The sequence below is a fragment of the Plectropomus leopardus genome, chromosome 21 (genome assembly GCF_008729295.1).
Source record: "Plectropomus leopardus isolate mb chromosome 21, YSFRI_Pleo_2.0, whole genome shotgun sequence".
In the NCBI taxonomy this organism is placed as follows: Eukaryota; Metazoa; Chordata; class Actinopteri; order Perciformes; family Serranidae; genus Plectropomus; species Plectropomus leopardus.
The window spans coordinates 3,904,178-3,923,882 of NC_056483.1; the positions used below are offsets into that span (position 1 = coordinate 3,904,178).

Here is a 19,705-nt window from a genome sequence, read left to right on the forward strand (position 1 = left end):
TATGGGCTTGTAACTACACTGACAGTAAAAAAAAACATTTAAAAAAGTTATTTTTCTCCTTTTGATTCTATCTGATTTCAGTGCAGACAAGCTGTTCTTTGGCAATGACTGTGCTATTGTGAATGTTACTTATATACTGTATGTGCATAAGTAATAACAGTTGCTTGTGCTGTCATCTATACTCCAGAGGGTGTCACCATAGTACTCTCTATACTGCAACATCAAGACTAATGAGGAAAATCAGAACACATTTTCTATGTAAGGGCCCTTTTCTTTTCCTTTTCTCTCACTCAGGTAAACCCATCATAGACAACATCACAGATGCCATCTATGGAAGCAGGAAGACCATCTGTGTGATCAGTCGCAGATACCTTGAGAGCGAGTGGTGCTCTAGAGAGATACAGGTGGCCAGGTGAGACACAATAGCAGTAACATTTCACTATCTGGATGAAGCAAGTTTGTCATTAATCCATTACTGGCTAAGCTTATACTGTATATTAGTGGGTCTTTATGTTATTTACACAAACTGACCTCAATCTTAAGTTTTTCAATTCAAAAGCCATTGTAAAACAGAAAAAAAGTCCAGTTTATCAGGTAGTTATTTCTAATTTTTTCAATGTCAACCTAAAGAATGAGGCAGCATAAAGTCGGGTTTCTACACAAATGCAGCACAAATTTCAATCAAACTCCCAGAAAATATGCCTGAGAAAATGCTATTGAACGTGAGTTTTCATTCACTACTGTTGGGTGAATATATTAGTATGTTGGTTCATCACGATAAACAGTTGGTGGTGCTAATTCTCCTGTCAGGTGACATTAAACCAATAAAGAGGAAGAGGAAGCACAAAGATGATGTAATTAATAGAGTATCTTTGGCAAGAGCAAGTGACAAATAGGCCACATGCTTCTTGTGCATCACGATTATTCATTCAGTGACTGTCATTTTGTACCACTTTGTCCCACTTTCTTTCTATTGATACACCACTTTCACACCTCAGCCAGCCATCTATTTTTTTTTTGCAATATTTCAGCTTTTTTTTGTTTGTTTTTTTCATATTTTTTAATACAAATTGAGTTTTTACAAGTACTGCAAAAAAGTGTTTTCACATCAAGTATAATCTGTTAAACTGCACATTTAGGTTTCTAAAATGATCTCAAACCATATTATTATTGTCATCATGAACTTTGCCTTCATTTTAAATCTAAGCCAAGTCTGATTTGTAAGTGGACTTCAGGGGAGAAAAAAAATAATTTTGGAAGACTTTTTAAAAAACAAGTACACTGCTCCAAAACATATAGTTAATTAATACATTTTTACAGCTGTTCATCTTCATGTCATTTTTCAAGCAAAGATGTGATCCATTTGATGGTTCCAGATTTTTGAATCGGAGGATTTGCTGCTTTTGTGTTACATATATCAAAGTATATTAAATAACTTGGGGTTTTAAACTGTTGATCACAATGGGAACTAGGAACTTGTTCATGGTTTTCTGACATTTTTGAGACGAGACATTAAGTTTAAGCTGAATTTAAAGAAATACTACATGATGAGTGGTGTTTGTCCTGTTCCTAATTTGTCTTTGTACTCGTTACAGCTTCCGCCTGTTTGATGAGCAGAAGGACGTGCTGATCCTGGTGTTTCTGGAGGACATTCCCGCCACTGAGCTGTCTCCTTACTACCGCATGAGAAAGCTGCTGAAGAGGTGGACCTATCTCAGCTGGCCTCGAGCCAAGGAGCACCCTGAACTGTTCTGGGAGAAACTCCGTCAGGCTCTGGAGACTAAAGACGATCTTGGTGAGGGACAGATTTAACCTCACTGTGGTGGACAGACCTTGATGGAAAGGGAACTACAATCCACTGTGGTAGACTCAGCGACAGTGTGGTGGATTGGTTTGAGTCTTCTTGTTGGCTTGTGTAACCACAAAATTTCAAAACGTGTATCTGATGGACGTTGCTGCCTTTGCAGAGTTTGTCGTACAACATGGGTGTTGAGAATTCAGCGTCAAATTGAGAATACAATCTCACATGCTAGCTACGATCTGGAGCTATGACATCAATTGGAACAAAGGATTTTTCATCGGTCAAACTTTTTTCCGCAGCTGAAAATCTGCTAAAATCGAGCTCACACTCACACTTTTTTAAAATTTTATTACAAGATACAAAGTATTATTGTGTGATGAAATCTTGTTTTTATTTGCAAATTGCTTATTTAGTTGGTTATATATATATATATATATATATATATATATATATATATATATATATAGCATTCAATGTTCAAGTATTCTTTTCACAGTGATTTTTAATGTCATAACTGAAAAATGAAAAGAAAAAAGTGTATTGAATTGATGAATTAACCAGTGCATGCGGTGAATGTGGTTTAACCCATATTGACAGACACATGTATTCTTAAGTATTTCTTTTTAATATTGTTTTGACAAATATATAAGATAATACAATCAAACATTCAACTTTGTTTGAACACATTGTTTCATACTCCATTTCTGTACCCTAAAAATGTAAGTATTCATCTGCACAAAATATACAAATATATATATATGTGCTTTAAAAACCAATGTTATTTTTAGTTGATGTTCTGTAGCTACAGCATACAGTTAACAGAGTATCAAAAATACTACACTTCCCTGTTTATAAAACAGAACAAATAATAAGATAACATATAACAATTTAACAAAAATCACACGATAGTCCCTATCAGGGTAATTATTTGTTTTTTTAAATATTAGAGTCATATATTGCAGATATTAACTGCTGCATAGAGCTTATGCTGATGTGGTGTAGCCCGGGTTTCCGATCTGACTGATCTTCCTCTTCCTTTCACTGCAAAAAAACAGATAAAGACACAATATTAATTTGGTTTAGTGTTTGGTTTGAGTAACAGATGGTTACAATGTACAGAAAACGAAACTAAACCAAACACATTGAGTATACTTACTCGATAGTCTTCATCAGTTTCTGAGTCCTGAGGTTAGAAGGATTGGTACACAGAAACTTCCCTGGAAGGTGGAATCTGGGGGGGAAACAGCAAACAGTGAAGAAATGATCAAACATGAGACGCATGACTGAACTTTATTACACTCAGTAAACATTCCTCCTCCCTGTTGTCTCATTCCAGCTTGTGTATTAACCAACCCAGCAGTCTCTTCTAACACATTTTGGTCAGCAACACAGTGACCCCCCCAAATAAGCTAGTCTCAGAAAGTCCCGCAGTGTGTCATGACTGATTTTGAGTCAACATTTAGCTGCCAGGGAAACACAAGCTATGTGTTGTGTAATTCCAATACACAAGCTAGCTGCTTATGCTTTAATTCATATCTAGTGCTCATCTTAAACATGAGACAAAACAAAAATATAAATTTAAGCCTGTTTAAATTTTACATTTCTCAAAACTTTGTTTCTTAAATATGAGAATTTAAAGAAATGTAAATTGAATATTCTCAAAATCGTGAACTGTTATTGGACAAAACAAACGCACACTGGAAAAAAGACATTTGATCCCGTCACCTTGTGCTCTGATTATTAAATGAGCATTTGTCAGTTTTTTATTTGTCAATTTTTCTAATGCACAACTTGCTTACGTACAATGGGAAACGAGAGAGGCGCCATGGTGCGATACTACCAAGCTACTTAAGTCATGATACAATAGTATTGCAATTTGCTGAGTATTGTGATATACTGCAATTTATTACAAAGACAAATTTCGTCAGCATCTGCTTTATATGATAAGGTAAAGATTTTAGTCTGTTCATCTCATTTCAGTCATTTTCTTGTAGAAAATTTTATCTAGCTGACTGAAAGATCAACTGATTGTATTGTTCTAGTGTGTACAACAAGTTGAATTTGTATTTGTAGTATTATAATTTCTACAAAAAATGATACTATGCTGTATCAGTCTTTCCCACCCCTCTACATGACTGGTTTTATTTTTCACCGGATTGTTTCCACCTTGATCTTCCAGTTTTTCACCTGCTCCCTGTGCTGCTGTTACTTGTGAATTCGCAGAATTGCAGTCTGACATGGGATCAAACTATTACTTACATAACGGCCGGGATGTCGCAGGAATTGTTGATGGTCTGGATGGTGTAGCCCAGCAGTTGCTGGCTTTTCACTGGAGGCCTAACATATCTTAGGCAGCAGCTTGCTACAAACACACACAAAGCAAAAATAAAGAATTAACAACCCCTTCATTTTAGTTCTGAGGACACAAAATTTAAACAAAATAATAATTTAATACTGTTTTCTGCTTACTGCTGCTTGAACTATAAAATATTAAGTCTACCTTTTGACATTTTTTTACTTCTAGATTTACAGATACTTTATGTTTTAGAATTCAATAAAGCAAAAAATACTTTTTCCTTCCTAACGTTTTCCTAAATGCATCTACATCTATCAGAAATGACAGAAGTAATACTGCACATGGAGGAGAAGCTGAAGGACTCACTTGACTGTGTGCTGCTGATGAAAGTGCTGAGGATGATGAAGGAGCACAGGGCTGCCAGGAGAAACACTTTGCCGCTTGCCATAGTGTTTTACTGTTGGAGTGCAGGCTCTGCCGGTCGCTTGTGTTGCTGTCGTAGTTTAAGTGGTGTAAAGCGCCTGAAGCAATTCAGTGAGAGTGTGACAAAGACTGGTTTCACTCTCTCCTTAAGTAGGCCGTCGCCGGGATTTTCCCGTGTTTGGCTGGTTGTGTAATGGCAAGTGCGATTGTTAGGAATGTGGAAATGAGCCAGGAAACAAACACCGGTACACCTGTTGGCTCTAATCTCCACGTGGGACTGGGAAGTGTGTTAGAATAGTTTACATATATGGCCTGTGCATACAAGTAAATATAAGTTCTAAATACACCACCACCATCCTCTGTATAGTTTCAAGAGGACTAACCAGAAAAAAACTCAGCTGATTTAACTAAAATGAAAATAAAAACAGCTATGAACACTGCAGCAGGTGTATAAAGCATTATTAAGCAGAGGTGGGACCAAGTCATTACTTTGTAGGTCACAAGTAAAGTCTTGCACTCAAGTCCAAGTCCTAAGTCAAGACTCAAGTCCTAAACTTTGAGTTTTGATTCCTAAATAATTCCTGATGCACTCTTCACCAAATGTAATGTCAGAAAAACAATAGGATAATTCTGTATTACATTTACAAAAACTATAAATGCTTTTTAAAACATGTGCTCATTTGCTAAAAGTTTGTTTGAAGTTGTTTTTTCTCTGTCTGGAATTTCTGACTTGCATGTTTTGTATACTGCATTTGTTTTTGTTTTTTTTTTGACCACCAAGTTTTTGTATGCCGACAAAATTACTGCTGACATCCCGTTTTTTCAGCTGGCGCTCATTAGTCTTATTATGTTCTCTCCTGCAACTTGACTGGACGCTGTCGGATTCGTCCAGACAAAGAGGATGTGAGGAATTAAGTGATGACTAGCTGGCAGCAAACCGCATTAATGTTCATTGATTAGGAAAATGACAGGAAATGTATTAATTTGAGGCACTTTTTAAATAAAATACTTTTTGATCTTTATGATTTGGGGAGGGTATCATGTGTTTTCATGTCAAAAAGCTCAAGTCCAAGTGATGTCATAAGTAACTGGTTTGACAGCCCAAGTCTCATTGCAAGTCAGTTTGTCAAGTTGAGTCTCAAGTTATTAAATCTGTGACTTAAGTTTGCACCTCTGTTATTAAGATACATAAATTAAATTATCTGCCTCTGTAAAACCAGAATAATCAACAAGGTAACACAGATGTATAGATCATATAAACTCAACAGCAGCTACAGCCCCAAAACACAGACAGTAAAAATACTTCAGGACGAGGAAATACTGACTCTTAAAAATCCCAACAAAGTACAAGAACCCAAAAAAAAAGACTTTCTAACAGAGACTACAGTTTAAAGTAGAGTAATTTTATTGGACTAACGCGAATGTTTGCTCTGTGTCTGCTGCATTTGGTAGCAGGGAATTGTTATTCAATGCATTTTAATGTCCAACATGTCAATTATTGCAGCTTTAAAAGTCTGTATTTCACATTTTTAAATAATCTGGCAAGGATTTAAATATGATGTAAATTGTCAAATATAATAAAATATTGCTACCTTTCACTTTTTTCAAGGATGATTTCTGCAGTAATGTAATCCAAAAGTGTGTTGTTGAGTGCAAGCACATTAAGCACTCATGAAGTTAAGCTCTCACAGCAGGATTGCATTTTTTTTCCCCTTTACTCTTAACTTTAAGTTATTCGTTAACTGCCTTGCTTTCAGCAACGCGAAAGGAATTTCATCAACTTCAACATGTCTGTACTGATGACTCTTGTTTGTAACAAAACTTGGGAAACTAGATTGTGTGAAAGTTACTTTTACAAACGTGAATGGAATGAGTCAAAGAAAGTGAGGAAGTGTGCAGCAGACAGATAACCTCGCCTGAGTGCAGTTCGGAAAGACAAACAGAGGCCTCCTGTAGTAGAAAGTCCCTCATCTCCTCATCAGACGTTTACTTTTATGGGCTGACGTGTGAAGTTGGCGTTTGTAGTGAACTTTTTAGAATTCCCGTGAAGTCAATGTGTTTTAAAAGTTTTCCTGAATGAGGTGTCCACTCTCATGAACTAATAATCCACTCTGTGTGAAATAATAATTCATAACCACCTGAAGTGAACTCATATGGACTTGTGTAAAATCATCTTTCTAACTGTCCTTGGAAGTTTCATTTGTGAGTTAGAAATTTGCTGTTGGAGAGAAAAAGAGACAAGTGTTCTTTGTTTCAGTATGTCTTATCTTAGCGGAGGTAACCTCCCTAATTCTTCCAGCACTGTGTTGTTCCATGATAAATATGTGACTGAATGAGATCTTCTTTGTCAGAAAGCTTGCACCTCTTGGTGTTTGTGTTCTGTCCTTTCAGCTGAAATAGATTTGACTCTGTTGGACCCTTCTTTTGTTCTTTTTTACTTTAATAAATATACAAAAGACAGCTGCTTTTGTATCATGATTTATTCTTTCACTTATCTGCAAATGCAGTAATTTCCACCACACCCAACAGTCAACGTTGGTTTCTATTGACCACATTTGTCCCCTAACCTTAACCATGGGGCTTTAATTGTAACAATCACAGCAAAGTTGTCCCAGCTTTGAAGTTTAAGTAGAAAATTTGATTACTGTATGCCAAACTACTACAAAAATATTATTGAAACCCAAACAAGATCCTTTCCTCATCAACCAAGTGTCTAAGCCTGACTTCTGGCACAGTTCAATTCAGGTAAATTCAGGATTTCCCACATTTTCATTTATTTTTGGCAGGCTGCCACAATCAAAAAATCAAAACGCTAATCTGTGACTTAAATGTCAAAGAAAACTTTCACTTTTCAACCACATTAGGCTTAAATTTAGCACCTTTGGCATGCAAATTCTTCTATCAATGCTTATCAACTTTTATTGATGCATATAATTATTATTTTGACTGTACTTGTATGGTGAATTCTACAAAATCCAATAATAAACAAGTTACACTCATTATCCAGCACTGATGTTTGATGAGGAATTATCACTGTCTATAACTGTGTTCATTTCTATGTACCCAGAAACAATTAAAATTCCTTTCATGCCATTGAAGGGCGAATGTGTTTGTTAAAATAATAAAAGTGATGCCACATTATAGTTTTACTGCAGGAAGAGGCTTTGATAAATCATAAAACGAGAAGATAAGAGTAGGACTCTCATTCTCAGTGGACTTCAGCCTTTTGAGAAATACCTCTCCCTTTCATCTAGAGTCATTCTGAAGCATTACTCATGCGTATTTATTACAAAATTGCTACAGTCGGTGTTTAAAAACGGAGTTTATTAGTTGATCACAAAGTTGCTAGGCAACCTAAAATGTATGAATACTATTTGTTTGGGGAAGAAAACTTGTTGATTTAGCCTTATTTTCATTTAACAAAAACAAAACAAAACTTATTAAACATTAAATATTGTCTATAAAGAGCCATTAAACAATTTTAGTCAATATAAAAAAGTAAGTGAGAAGAAAGACTTTCCATACCTGGTACTACTGACATATTTGGTTGGTTTCAAAAAAACATTCAGATCACCGTCGTCCCCTGAAGTCAATGATATGATCCTTTACATAACATGATATTGATTTTCCGACACCTTCAAAGAGTGCTACAAGAGAGTTTTGTGTGTTTGTTTTTTTGCATTGCACCATAACGGACTCAATTATCTGCTACTGCTGGACTCACGATGGAGATGATAAAATAAGGATCACATTTTTTTTTAATATTCCACAAATTCTTCTTCCTTGTCAAAAAAGTGTGTCTACATAACCCACAATACAGTTCAACTGTCAACAGTTTGTGGTCTTAATTTTATTTACTGGTTCAGTTCTGGGTGGAAAGACAGATGCGGGGTCACATCGCTGGGGTTGGATGAGTTTCACATGTATGAAAAAATGAAATGTCGTGGTTCCAGTTTGGAGAAACGTTCAGGACTTACAGTACTAGACATGAGTGAACAGAACCAAAGTGGTCAAGGTAAGGGACTAAATTAATTTAAAAAAAAAAAAAAAAAGCACAGTAATTTTCAATTTCTTCAATCAAATCTTCCCCACAAACATAAAAAAAACACAATGTAAATGCATCCTGATATAACTGTATACATAAATCATCTTGCACACATGCATTCTGGCTTCCTTTATGTAAATATAGGCTTACAAAAATAACTAAAAATATAATACTTTCCTGCAAAGACTGATCTAAACAAAAGACCTTATATGGTGCAAGCCCAGAAGTATTAGCTCTTTAAGAATTTTGTACATGTTCTTTATTCATTATGTGGTGATGTTTGTATTATTACCACATATTGAGGTATGACCAACAGTATTCCTACCCTTTCTGTGGACCTAAACATAACTCTATTTGCACCCAACTCTCCAACATTTCAGTTACATCAAGGACAATTCTGTTGAAAAATCCAGTTAATAATCAACCCCTAAAAGAAAAATAACTACTTTAATTAAGCATTTAATGATATTTCTGTACAAATTCGAGAGAACATTCAGACCTGTTGTTCTCATGTGAACTTGTGTTGCGTCATCTGAAGTCTGCAATCTATTTTTATACCATAATTATGTTGATGCTAAATATAGCAATTGCAAATGTGCTAAATATAGTAACAGGTGATGGCAGTTGGACTCTCCAGGACTGTGAACCTGTGACAACAATGCTGAGGTGTGAACTGCTAGTTCCTTGTTTCCATAACAGACATAATAGATTACAGTGCTGAAGTGCAACCTCAATTCAAATCATGCGTCCAAAGTTCAAATGAGTTTTGTAGTTTTGTGATTTACATGCACTTCTACGGGTTCAGGAAATAACAACTTCAATAAAATGTGATTCTTTTTGTAATTCCCAAAAAGATCACACTTTAAAGACCCAAGGTTTTCATTCAACAGTGGCTGTAACCTTATCTTTTGTTGTGATGTATAATCGCAGTGAAAGTTATCAGCTCAGGAAGTTGAGTGTGACATTGTACCTGCACTGTATGGTACCTCGAGTGCAGGTCATATTACAGAACAGAGAAATGTACCACTCAGCTGTGCATTTGCCCCTAGATGTATGGAGGCTTTTTAGCACTTTTAGCTAATGTTCTTTATTTTGTGACCGTCAAATTTAGCTCTCAAAAACCCATTCGTTAATGCTTGTTCTGCTAATCCCAAGAGGCCAAAACAACTGCAGCTTTAACTCATTTCAAACTCAAGGTTTGAAACATTCAAACACTGTTTGATCCCACAGAGCTTTACATTGCTGAGGATATCACAAGGGTTCTAAATAATACATATAAATATCTATAAAAAAATATAATAAATATTTTGATGACAAGACCAAATCAAGTCACTGAACAACCCTCAAGAAAAAAATCAAAAAGAAATATAGCGTGTTTCATCTCCAAGGCTTTAACTACAGTTTATTATCAGATAAAGAAAAGTGGTGAAATCGGAGCTTTAATCTAAGCTTACACAGCTGTAAATCACACCGGGTGCCAAGGCTGGGAAAATAAACTCACATTTGTTTGGCCGAATTAAGGTCACCCAGCAGCTGCATTGTTATTGCATAAGAATGAAACTGAATCACATAGATCTTGTAAAGGAAATACAACCTGCTTAATTCACAAGCAAACACAAAAAAGTCAACATATCTATACCGGGACGACCAGCGCAGTCAAATTCAGGAAAAGCACCTGCCATGTAACCAAATACACAGTCACACACAAAAAAAGGTACCACTACACCCTCCCTGCAAAATCGCTCTTCCCGGCAGTGAATTTATCCCAAACAATACTCAGCCACTTCACTTCACACCCATTCCCACACTCTTTCAGCGAGATCCACAACTTCTGGTCTCTGGTGGAATGAGGCTGCTTTCTGTTCTTATGCTGGCTCTTCTTTGTGTGGCCGTTCAGGCAGCAGGTAAGTCATTGTTTGCAGAACAAGAGTGATTAAAACGATTGCAGGATTATCACAGATTGAATGTATATATATCCACATTTATGTTTCTGCTCACTTAAGTTGATTTAAAATGACTATGATGTATCTGCAGGGCGGCTGTCGATCACTACAAATAAACAAACACTCAACACAAGAACAGGAATTTTAAGACAGTTTATCAACTCTAAACCTAACTGCATGACTGGCTCAACAACCAGCTCGTCTTTGAAAGCTTTTCGACGATCCCATCGGGATGTTGTATTCTCAGTCCTTGTGAATTCTGCGTAAAAATGCAATTTTGTCCAATTACCACAACTTAACACAAAAACCCATCACAAATAGTTTCTAATTATGCAGAAAACACTGAATGCTCAAAATACTAGGCTCCGTATCTGATATAGCATCACAACTATTACCTCACAACTTCCATCACAATTTCTCTAGAAAAACTGCAGTAAAATTAGGCTTTTTAGGGTTTATATTTAGTTTGAGATTTGAATAGCGCTCTTGATTACGTCATCTTGTTGTGCCCTCCTCTGTAAAGGCATCTCATTTAAGATTTAGTACCATTTACTGCTTAGCTCACAATATGGATGAAAAGCCACATAAATTCATATTTTGTTTTGCATTTTTTTCTGGAAATTCAATTAGGATTTGCGCTAAATTTCGATGCAAACTTCTCACCAGATTTTGAATTTACCCTTACTACTACTACTACTACTACTACTACTACAAAGCTGTTTTAGCATCATTCAGCTCATTGTTTTGACTTTCTGACCTGGATCTTTCAAGTCATCTCTTCAGAATAACAGCTTAGTGGAGCATGAGAGCCTAATCAGCTCTATGTGATAACTGATCAATGCTGTGTTTACAATTTGTCAAAAAGTGGCTAAAAAACATCCGTACAGGCTTGAAATACTGAGGTTCTTCTGGAAAGTCACATTTCTACACAACTATCACTGAACATCAGTTTCCAGAACTGAACCATGCAGTTGTATAATGATGATTCATTGTATTTCATCATGCAGTTTTCATAGTAGTCTACATGGGGTTTGGGTTTGTTGACTGGTCCAGCAAAAACAACGCTGAATTTTTATTTGATTTTTTTGAAGTTGTGAAAACTGAGTATGTAACTATAATAAAGGTTGCTTGAGGTCACAGGGTACTTAATATCACTAAACCCCACAAGAGTTGCATGAGCCAACAACCCTCAAGATGTAATCTCAAGAATTGGAAGTAGCCTGCCAAAAAGTTGCCTGATGTGAATATCAGATGATTATTCTGCCTGTGCATGCGTGTTTGTGTTTGTGCAGGGCATCATGGTTGCTGTACGGCTTTCTCCGAAGTTGATGCAGTAAACTCGATAGTAAAAAAAGGAGGAGCGGTGTGGTGCCGGCGGCAGGGCATCACCGAAGGGTGCAGCATTAATGCAGTGTAATATTACATTTCCTGCTTCTTCTTCTCTCTTTATGTCTGTGACATTAAGTAAGACTCCTTGGAATTGTGGCTGTTTTTATGTCCTCCAGTTAATATTAAACATTTTCCATCATCACCTCCCACTTTTACCAGACTTTCTCACAATGAAACCTTCCCAGTATCCAAAGTGAAAGGACTGAGGCCGATTCCATCTCACAGAGATCTGAATCTCCTTTGTTGTCTCTGTCTCTCTTCAAAGTGTACTAAAGTGGAAACGTCACCAGGTGTGTGTGGACCCGACACCTCACAAGATGCGGAAACTTTTTGCAACTTTGTGGTAACAATAACAAATGCTTACACATGCACAGCTGATTAACAATTTCAAAATATAAGTAACAAAACATAGTGACAAAGATTTCTGTAAAATCTTAAGTACTACCCTTCAACACTTTGGATTGAAATTCTCACAGTCAGGTTACCAGATGTTACATAATGTTACATGATGCCATATAGACTTACTAAGACCTCTATAAATCAGTGAAGTTTTTTCTGAGATATATTAACTTTCCAGTGAGAAAACCTAAGTAGCCCTAGTAAAGCCATAAAGCCCTAAAAGCTGCAAAATTCACTTGTAGCAGACTCCAGATTTTAGTTATGTGAGCAAACCGGGTTGAAGGAAGTACTACTGTCCCATTGAGCAACTTTTACAGGAAAAAGCAGGACCCCGCCTTTAATTCTGTATCCAGTTCTCTTTATACGTTCATGGGCACAGCAGGCCTTTCACACTTTGAATGTCAAAGCAGTGCACACGGGGCCTATACACTAAGGTTGGAAGGTGGTGTCTTTCCAAAACACAGGTCCAAAATCCAAGAAATACGTTTATCCACTCTAACAAAGGCTACAATTGTTAGCGTGTCTGGTAACAGTAGGGATTGACTGTTGCTTCCAAGGCATACGCCGAAAAACACCAAGTAGCAATCTGACACGACGTGGCAAGAGTTTACATCAACTTTTTCTGCGTTCCACTGAAATATCAGTTGTCAACCGATCATATGTCTGAATTTCATCTATAATGCGTAACGTCAGCAGATCTGTCCTGCTCTTAATTGGATTTAAGTTTCATAAAGTCCGGAAACCCCAGCCAGCCGTACCTGAGATAGACATTTGTCACACATGCTTAGTCCTTATTCTTAAAACCTTATCATATAAGAGCCAACTAGCTTGACTAAATATGCCTACAATACATAAATAAATAAGTGAAAACATTACAATTTGGGAGGCGCTCCCCTTTCAACAGGAGGGTTTCTGATCTACAAAAAGTTTGGCAACTAACTATTCAAAGCAGTCAAACATTAAACAGAACAGCCATGGTGCTGAGGTGTGGTTCCCTGTGCAGATGTAATACCACACAAAAAATATTCAAAATACTCAAAACAGAAAAAAGCTACCAAACACAAAACATATTTTCACTGTTTCTGCTTTCCAACTGATACACACCTTTATTCCATAAGCACACACACAACTGCACAATGTGCTGCCTGAACTTGCCAAGTAAAACCAGCTTACCTGTTTGTGTTTCCATCCAGCAGCAAAAGAAAAGGCCGCAAGGGAGTGAGAAAGGGACGCCTACACAGACGAAAGAGCAAAACCTGAACATCCCGACCAAAACCGCAGATAATCAGTCTCTGTAAAGTCTTCTGTTTCTAAACTGAAGAGTCATCCCCTCTGTGAAACTTACTCTCTGTGTGTACTCAATGAGTTATTGTGTAAAAAGTGGAGGACTTTTATTCATAAAGATACATTACTGTGGACATGGCTTTGAAATCAAAAATGCATATATTTCCTCTGTCTTCAGGATAGTTGTTCTGTGAGTGGAGATGTCAGCTGTAGAAATGTCTGCTTCTCTCTAAGGCTGCACCTATCTTTTTTTTCTCAATTCATCTTTTTATTTTTTCAATTAGTCAACTAATCTCAGGACTAATTTATTGATGATTCTAAAGATTTTGTTTATTACTCAATAAATAAAACAGTTCCCATATGAAACTGTACACGTGGACTGTCTTTGGCAGGACAACATGAAAAGGCGTCTTGTTTTTTAATTAAACCCCTGAGTAAGCTAAAATCAGGCATGTACGTGCCTCAGGCGTGGCGATGATGAAATACAATCAGCAGAGAGCAGCAGGTAAATGGTGGTAATGTGCAGCAAAAAACAGCAAAATGTGTCAATAAAATGAGAAAATTGAGAGTTGATGTAAATGATGCAGATGCGATCTCTGAAAAAGGCTGTGTAAATGCTCTATGGATATACATTTTGGAAAAGAAACTTATCCACGTACCAAAGTGTGAGATGACAGACTATTTGCAGACTATTTCTTGCTTCAGGCCAAAAAATATTCATATTTATAACTCCTGTAAAGTGTAAACATGTCATTTTTACACTTGTGTGCAGATGAAACAACTATTTTCCTTCTACCAAACGACACCAGCCTGTCACTCATACGTAGATGCATTTTTTTCATTTTATACCACAAAATGAAATGAGATGCTGTCATAATGCTCTCTTTACATATCCAAGATCGAGTCATTTTAACCTAAACCACATTTAAACTTGTCGGCTTGCGCTAAAATAACCCATGTGTCAAACAGTTGAGTATCGATTGTAACAACAGTTCTAACTCTGTCCTTTTTATTTTAGATAATCTGTTTATTAGCTCTGACAAATGCCTGTAATTACTTCTGCTTTTGTCATCCAGGTAAACACTGGTACCGTCACAAGCAAAGTCACTTCAGTCACCAGGTGCAATAACTCCATCTTAACTGGATATAAGTATACACTGTTGTGACGACTGATGCACAAACCCGATTACATGTACATGTGAAAACAAAGAAAACTAAAGCGCATTGTCTTCAAGACAGTAATTTAAACACAGTAATTAATTAATTCTTTGGCACGACAAAGACACATGAAAGCACATCCGTTCTATTAAGTGAACCCTTGGGCAAGATTTTCAGAAGGGAATCTCCATATTGTTTGTGTGTTCAATCACGCACATACATGCCGCAGGCGAGGCCGCAGGCGAGGCCGCAGGCGAGGCCGCAGGCGAGGCACAGGCGAGGCGATGATGAAATACACTGCCAACTACAAGGAGCGGCAAGCAAATGGTGGTAATGTGCAGCAAAAAAACAACAAAATGTGTCAATAAATTAAAAAAATCTAGAGTTAATGTAAATGATGCAGATTTGGTGCTTTCAGAAAAAAGGGCTGTGCAAATGCTTCATGGACATACATTTTGGATATCCACTTACCAAAGTGTGAAGCGACGGACTTTTTCCCTCCAGGCCATAAGACACTGCAGCATAACTCCTGTAAAATGTAAACATATCAATTTTACACTTCAGTTTATGAGCAGATGAAACAAACATACCGTACAATGTGTCATGTACTGGACGGGTTGCTATCCAGCTTACCTGATAAATGTGAAGTGGTGTCATTTTTTTAATTTACTTAACACATTCACTGAAAGATACACATTGAAAACTCTACATCTACAGTTCAAATCTGTTTTATTTTTGTTCATCTGAAAAATGTTAATGTTGTTTGTAATTGTATGCATGTATGTAATGTATTTCTGAAAAGTATCTGTATTGCTTGTTTTCAAATAAAATGTCATCTTTTTAAATATTATTGAATGTTATTTGAAGTAGGGATGTCAACATCTACACGTGTAAACGGGTACACGGATAACAAATCATAACCGTTCAGAAAAATCAATAACCGTTTACACGTCATTTTTTCCCTCTCCTCCTCCTCGTTCATTTCTCACCAATAGTATTTTTAGGGGTGATAATGTTGCCTGAAAGCTTAAGATAATAACATTAACTAACTATACACTTAAATGTTCCCACTAATGCAGTTATCCGCATACATAATAGATGCACAGGTGGCAATGTTACGTTGATATTAAAAAAAAAAGCCACAGCCAGTGTCGCGTCACTTCAAGTTGACTCGGGGCCGCAAAAACAAGCAACAAGCGATGAACAAGCGGAGCTTAAAAAAATATATTGTATACAAAAGTGAGCAATAGTTAAAACAATGATTAAAAAAGAAGGTTAAACCTTTTCCAGCTTTCACTTGTACGTTTTCTTGTCTGTCAAAATTGATGATTTTATTTTCAACTCATTTTACTTTCTGTCATAAGTAGGTCTAAGCCTTAAATGGTGAGATGGATTGCCTACTTTTTAAGTTCTGTTCGCTGAATAAACGTTTTTGTGCGATAACTAACTACTGGAATGGCTTTGATTTAATGAGATTAGGAGGTATTTGAATGGAGACAGAACCATCTAGTGGTTATATAGCACAACTGCGATAGAAAAAGATCATAAATCGTGTAACCGGGTACACGTCGGTTAGAAGTCTCGTTTACACGTGTAGAAAAAATTGTAAACGTTGACACCCCTAATTTGAAGTGTCGTTTATCGCGTTTCATAAGTGTTGCTTGAGGGGATTCAACTTGGTTGCAGGGTTTCCAACACATTTTTCACCGATTTTATACTTTTGGAGCTGGACTGTTCTTTCGGAGCACTTTTGGAATACATGCTGTTTGGTTGTTGATTGCACCACACTCTTGGAGCGCAGAGTGTACTCTGGGTAAAGGCGGAACAGCAGAACGCCAAGGGCAGTGAAAGAAATACTTAACCAATAATTGCGCTGGATCTAAAGGTATTATTTCACTCATTTCTGCAGCTGCTGCTCTTATCCACAATCTGATCAGCTCTGACCGGACTGACAGATCGACTATCCATCCCACAACTCCCATTCCTGCTGCAACTGCTGCTGAGGGAAAAAGGACTCAAGAGGAGTTCCTCCTGCGCTGCATCAGCACACCCACATAAATGTCAAAATTTAGAGAAGGGGCACAGAATGATATAAATTGGACAGATAAACACCCTGGATAAAAAAAAAATAAAATTAAAAAACTTGTACCCCCTCAGTTCCCCATCATCAGATACAGCCACGAGTAAGATTCTCTTTCTGTAGGAGCCACTGTTCTTCTTCTGACTACACACTGCCAGCAGAGCAACCAGGCATACAAAAACACAGAGGAAAAGTTCTGCCGAATAAAAACCAAAAAGCATGCACACAGGACATGGAGGTTCTTTCTATGCTGATAACACTGAATACTGCAAATGAGTATTTAAAGCTTCCTGAAAGCAAAGCATCACTATGGACAATGCATTCACTGAATTTTCTTGAATAAACTTTCCTACAATCTTATTTTCCTACATCAAGAGATATCAAAACTTAAAAGCCAAACAGAAACCGTCCTCTCCTTGAAGAGTAAAAACAAAAGCACTGACATCTGTCTTTTCCTTGTTCATTCAGTATGAAGAAATAGCCTAAACCTGTTGGGTTGGCATAAGGGAAAATGCTCCATGATGTCACTTAATTGCTCAATATTAACCCTTGCTGTCCTTTGCCAACTACACCCAGTAGTGACCAAGTTTCCGGGTGGAGCATTTAAGCTGTGGGATAAATGTTGAACGTTAAATTTGTGGAAACTTTTACTAAAAATAGCTTTCCAGTTTAGCTTGATGATGATGATGATGATGATAGAGATGGCTTAATGATGCAATCCACTGAACTCTAACAAGAGTTCATTCAGGATCAGAAAATGATCATGAAATGCTAAAATTGAATTAAAGAGTTTTCAACCCATATTCCCTAAAACATATTCTGCGCTTTATACAGAGTGGATTATAATATACACATTTCTGTTGATTAATGGTGCAACAGCCAGTTAATTTTGTTGATTTGTAGCTATGCTTCTTTGAAACTGACTGAAGTAGCTTAACAATTATCGGACGGGTTGCCATGAAATTTGGTATGGATATTCATGTTGCCCTGAGGATAAGTCCTCTTGACTTTGGTGATCCACTGACGTCTAGCGCCACCATGCTGATGACTAGTATCAAACACTAATTGCAGAATTCTGGAAGGAGTCTTTGGGAGTCTTTTATGCATTAATTTTGTCTGAATAAAAGTCCTCATCTACTTTCATACTTTCATCAGCATGGACGAATGCACTAAACATACTATGTTCTAAATACCCCAAAATCTACAGGTATGATTGGATGGATTGCCATGAAATTCGGTACAGATATTTATGGTCCCCAAATGATGTATGCTAACAAATTTGGTGATCCACTGATTTTTCTTAGAACACAATATTTGGTTAGATTTAGCCTGCAGCTTAAATTGCGAATAATGTCAATAAATAAAGTTGAAGAGCTGTAGATAAAATCTAAGTAAAGATGACATTGCTATAATTTTCAGACGTCTTGGTGTTTGGTTGGACATTTTGGGATTTTTGGACATTAGGGGCTCAGCTATTACCTCTATTGAGGGATGTGGAGGGATCCTCAACTTGCACTTTGTTGGTAAACAAGCTCTACTTCTACACTTTTTTTATGCACTTTGGCACCTTATGTATACTAAAAGTACAAAAACACTTCCCAGTTTAAATCACTTTGTTTTAATTATGAATTAGACAGTGATGGGGGCACCCAGCACCCATTAGTTGAGTTTCAGTGACTTGTACTTATGAGGCAGGATTCAGGACAGCGTGTTCTCATCTGATTTCTAATAAACAAAGTCTTAGGATTCATAATATTGATATTTAGACCTGTAAAAACCCGTGATCAGCGGGTAGCCCGTGGCTAATTTAGCGGTAGCTTAACCTTGAGCTAGCTTGAGTGAACGGTTAGCATCGCGCATTAACATAAACGTTTTGCTAATGCTAAACTTTAGACGATATAAACACGCTGCCCATCGTCAGCTCTGTTTAATCGCTTAGTTCACTGTATGGCAAACATACGCCTCAAAGTAATATTCATTACGATTTAAACAAAAGAGACAAAAAACAAGCGGTTGGCTCTGTACCTTTGACGTGGTCAGAAAGTCCGAAAATGTGTACATTTCTTCATAATTTAAAGTCCTTTAGTCCGTAAGTGTCCACCGAACAAAAAAATCAAAACGATTTTTATAAAAAATGATCACAGTTGTAAAAACTGTCGTGTGAAGTTCATCGCAGCTGCATGCTAACGCTACGAAGCGGACAAACTAGTGGCACAAACAGTCTTCCTTCCTGCTGCTGTTGTGTACGTTTGTTTTAGTCACCTTGATGTCGACAAAATGAAACTGTCGCCGGGCTTTGCTATGTGTTTTCAATCCGGGACAGCCCGTGAGGTACAGCAAGCGCTCCTAGTTCAGAAGGCCACTGTGCTGCAAACCTGTGGTTAGATGACAGTCATTGTGTAAAGACGCGTATTTTGTCTAATAATTTAAGTACAAAAACGATACTGATATCATTAAAAAGCTAAAAATATATCCCCTATACAGTGGTGTATAATACGTTAGTTTTTAGTTTAAGTTTAACAGCACACAATTAAAAACTGAATTGAATCCAGATGAATAAAAACAAAATGAATAACCCAGCCAACTTAAGAAAAACTAAACAAGAACAAGAAGAATCAATAAACAAACAAAAACCCCTAAATTACATTTTACAGAAAAAATACAACAAAAGATAAATGACAACAAAGATGAGAAAATGTCACCAGTTAGCAAACATTAATCCAATTAAAAACTTAATACAAAGTGTAAAGAATAAAAAATCAATAAAATATTTCTGATTTTGAAAACTAGTTAAAAATGAGGTACAAAATAAAATAATTATCCAGCAGTAAGGTGCAAAATGTAAAGCATGTCTCTGTCTTTTTAATATGAGACTGCTCAGAGGCTT

The 19,705-nt window shown here is 36.8% G+C and overlaps 2 protein-coding genes across 2 annotated transcripts; one reads left to right on the plus strand and one right to left on the minus strand.

Annotated features, from left to right (window-relative positions):
* Nucleotides 1-17: 17 nt before the first annotated feature.
* On the plus strand, nucleotides 18-1,812 carry LOC121960969 (toll-like receptor 13). The gene is made up of 2 exons (XM_042510872.1): nucleotides 18-412; nucleotides 1,596-1,812. The coding sequence occupies exons 1-2, from the start codon at nucleotides 123-125 to the stop codon at nucleotides 1,810-1,812; spliced, it is 507 nt and encodes a 168-aa protein (XP_042366806.1). The 5' UTR covers nucleotides 18-122.
* Nucleotides 1,813-2,557: 745 nt separating this feature from the next.
* Nucleotides 2,558-4,648, minus strand: ccl20b (chemokine (C-C motif) ligand 20b). Its single transcript, XM_042510265.1, has 4 exons — nucleotides 4,464-4,648; nucleotides 4,061-4,163; nucleotides 2,958-3,032; nucleotides 2,558-2,842 (listed from the first exon to the last, which is right to left on the minus strand). Exons 1-4 carry the CDS (start codon nucleotides 4,543-4,545, stop codon nucleotides 2,785-2,787), a joined length of 318 nt encoding a protein of 105 aa, XP_042366199.1. The 5' UTR covers nucleotides 4,546-4,648; the 3' UTR covers nucleotides 2,558-2,784.
* Between the last annotated feature and the right edge of the window lie 15,057 nt (nucleotides 4,649-19,705).

What these genes read in the sequence shown, in the direction of transcription:
- LOC121960969 (XM_042510872.1), top strand. Translation starts at nt 123, where the DNA reads ATGTTACTTATATACTGTATGTGCATAAGTAATAACAGTTGCTTGTGC. An exon ending in AGAGAGATACAGGTGGCCAG is followed by an intron (nt 413 to 1,595) that starts GTGAGACACAAT and finishes TACTCGTTACAG; the next exon opens with CTTCCGCCTGTTTGATGAGC.
- ccl20b (XM_042510265.1), bottom strand. Translation starts at nt 4,545, where the DNA reads ATGGCAAGCGGCAAAGTGTTTCTCCTGGCAGCCCTGTGCTCCTTCATC. An exon ending in CATCAGCAGCACACAGTCAA is followed by an intron (nt 4,164 to 4,463) that starts GTGAGTCCTTCA and finishes GTGTGTTTGTAG; the next exon opens with CAAGCTGCTGCCTAAGATAT. An exon ending in TGCGACATCCCGGCCGTTAT is followed by an intron (nt 3,033 to 4,060) that starts GTAAGTAATAGT and finishes TTTCCCCCCCAG; the next exon opens with ATTCCACCTTCCAGGGAAGT.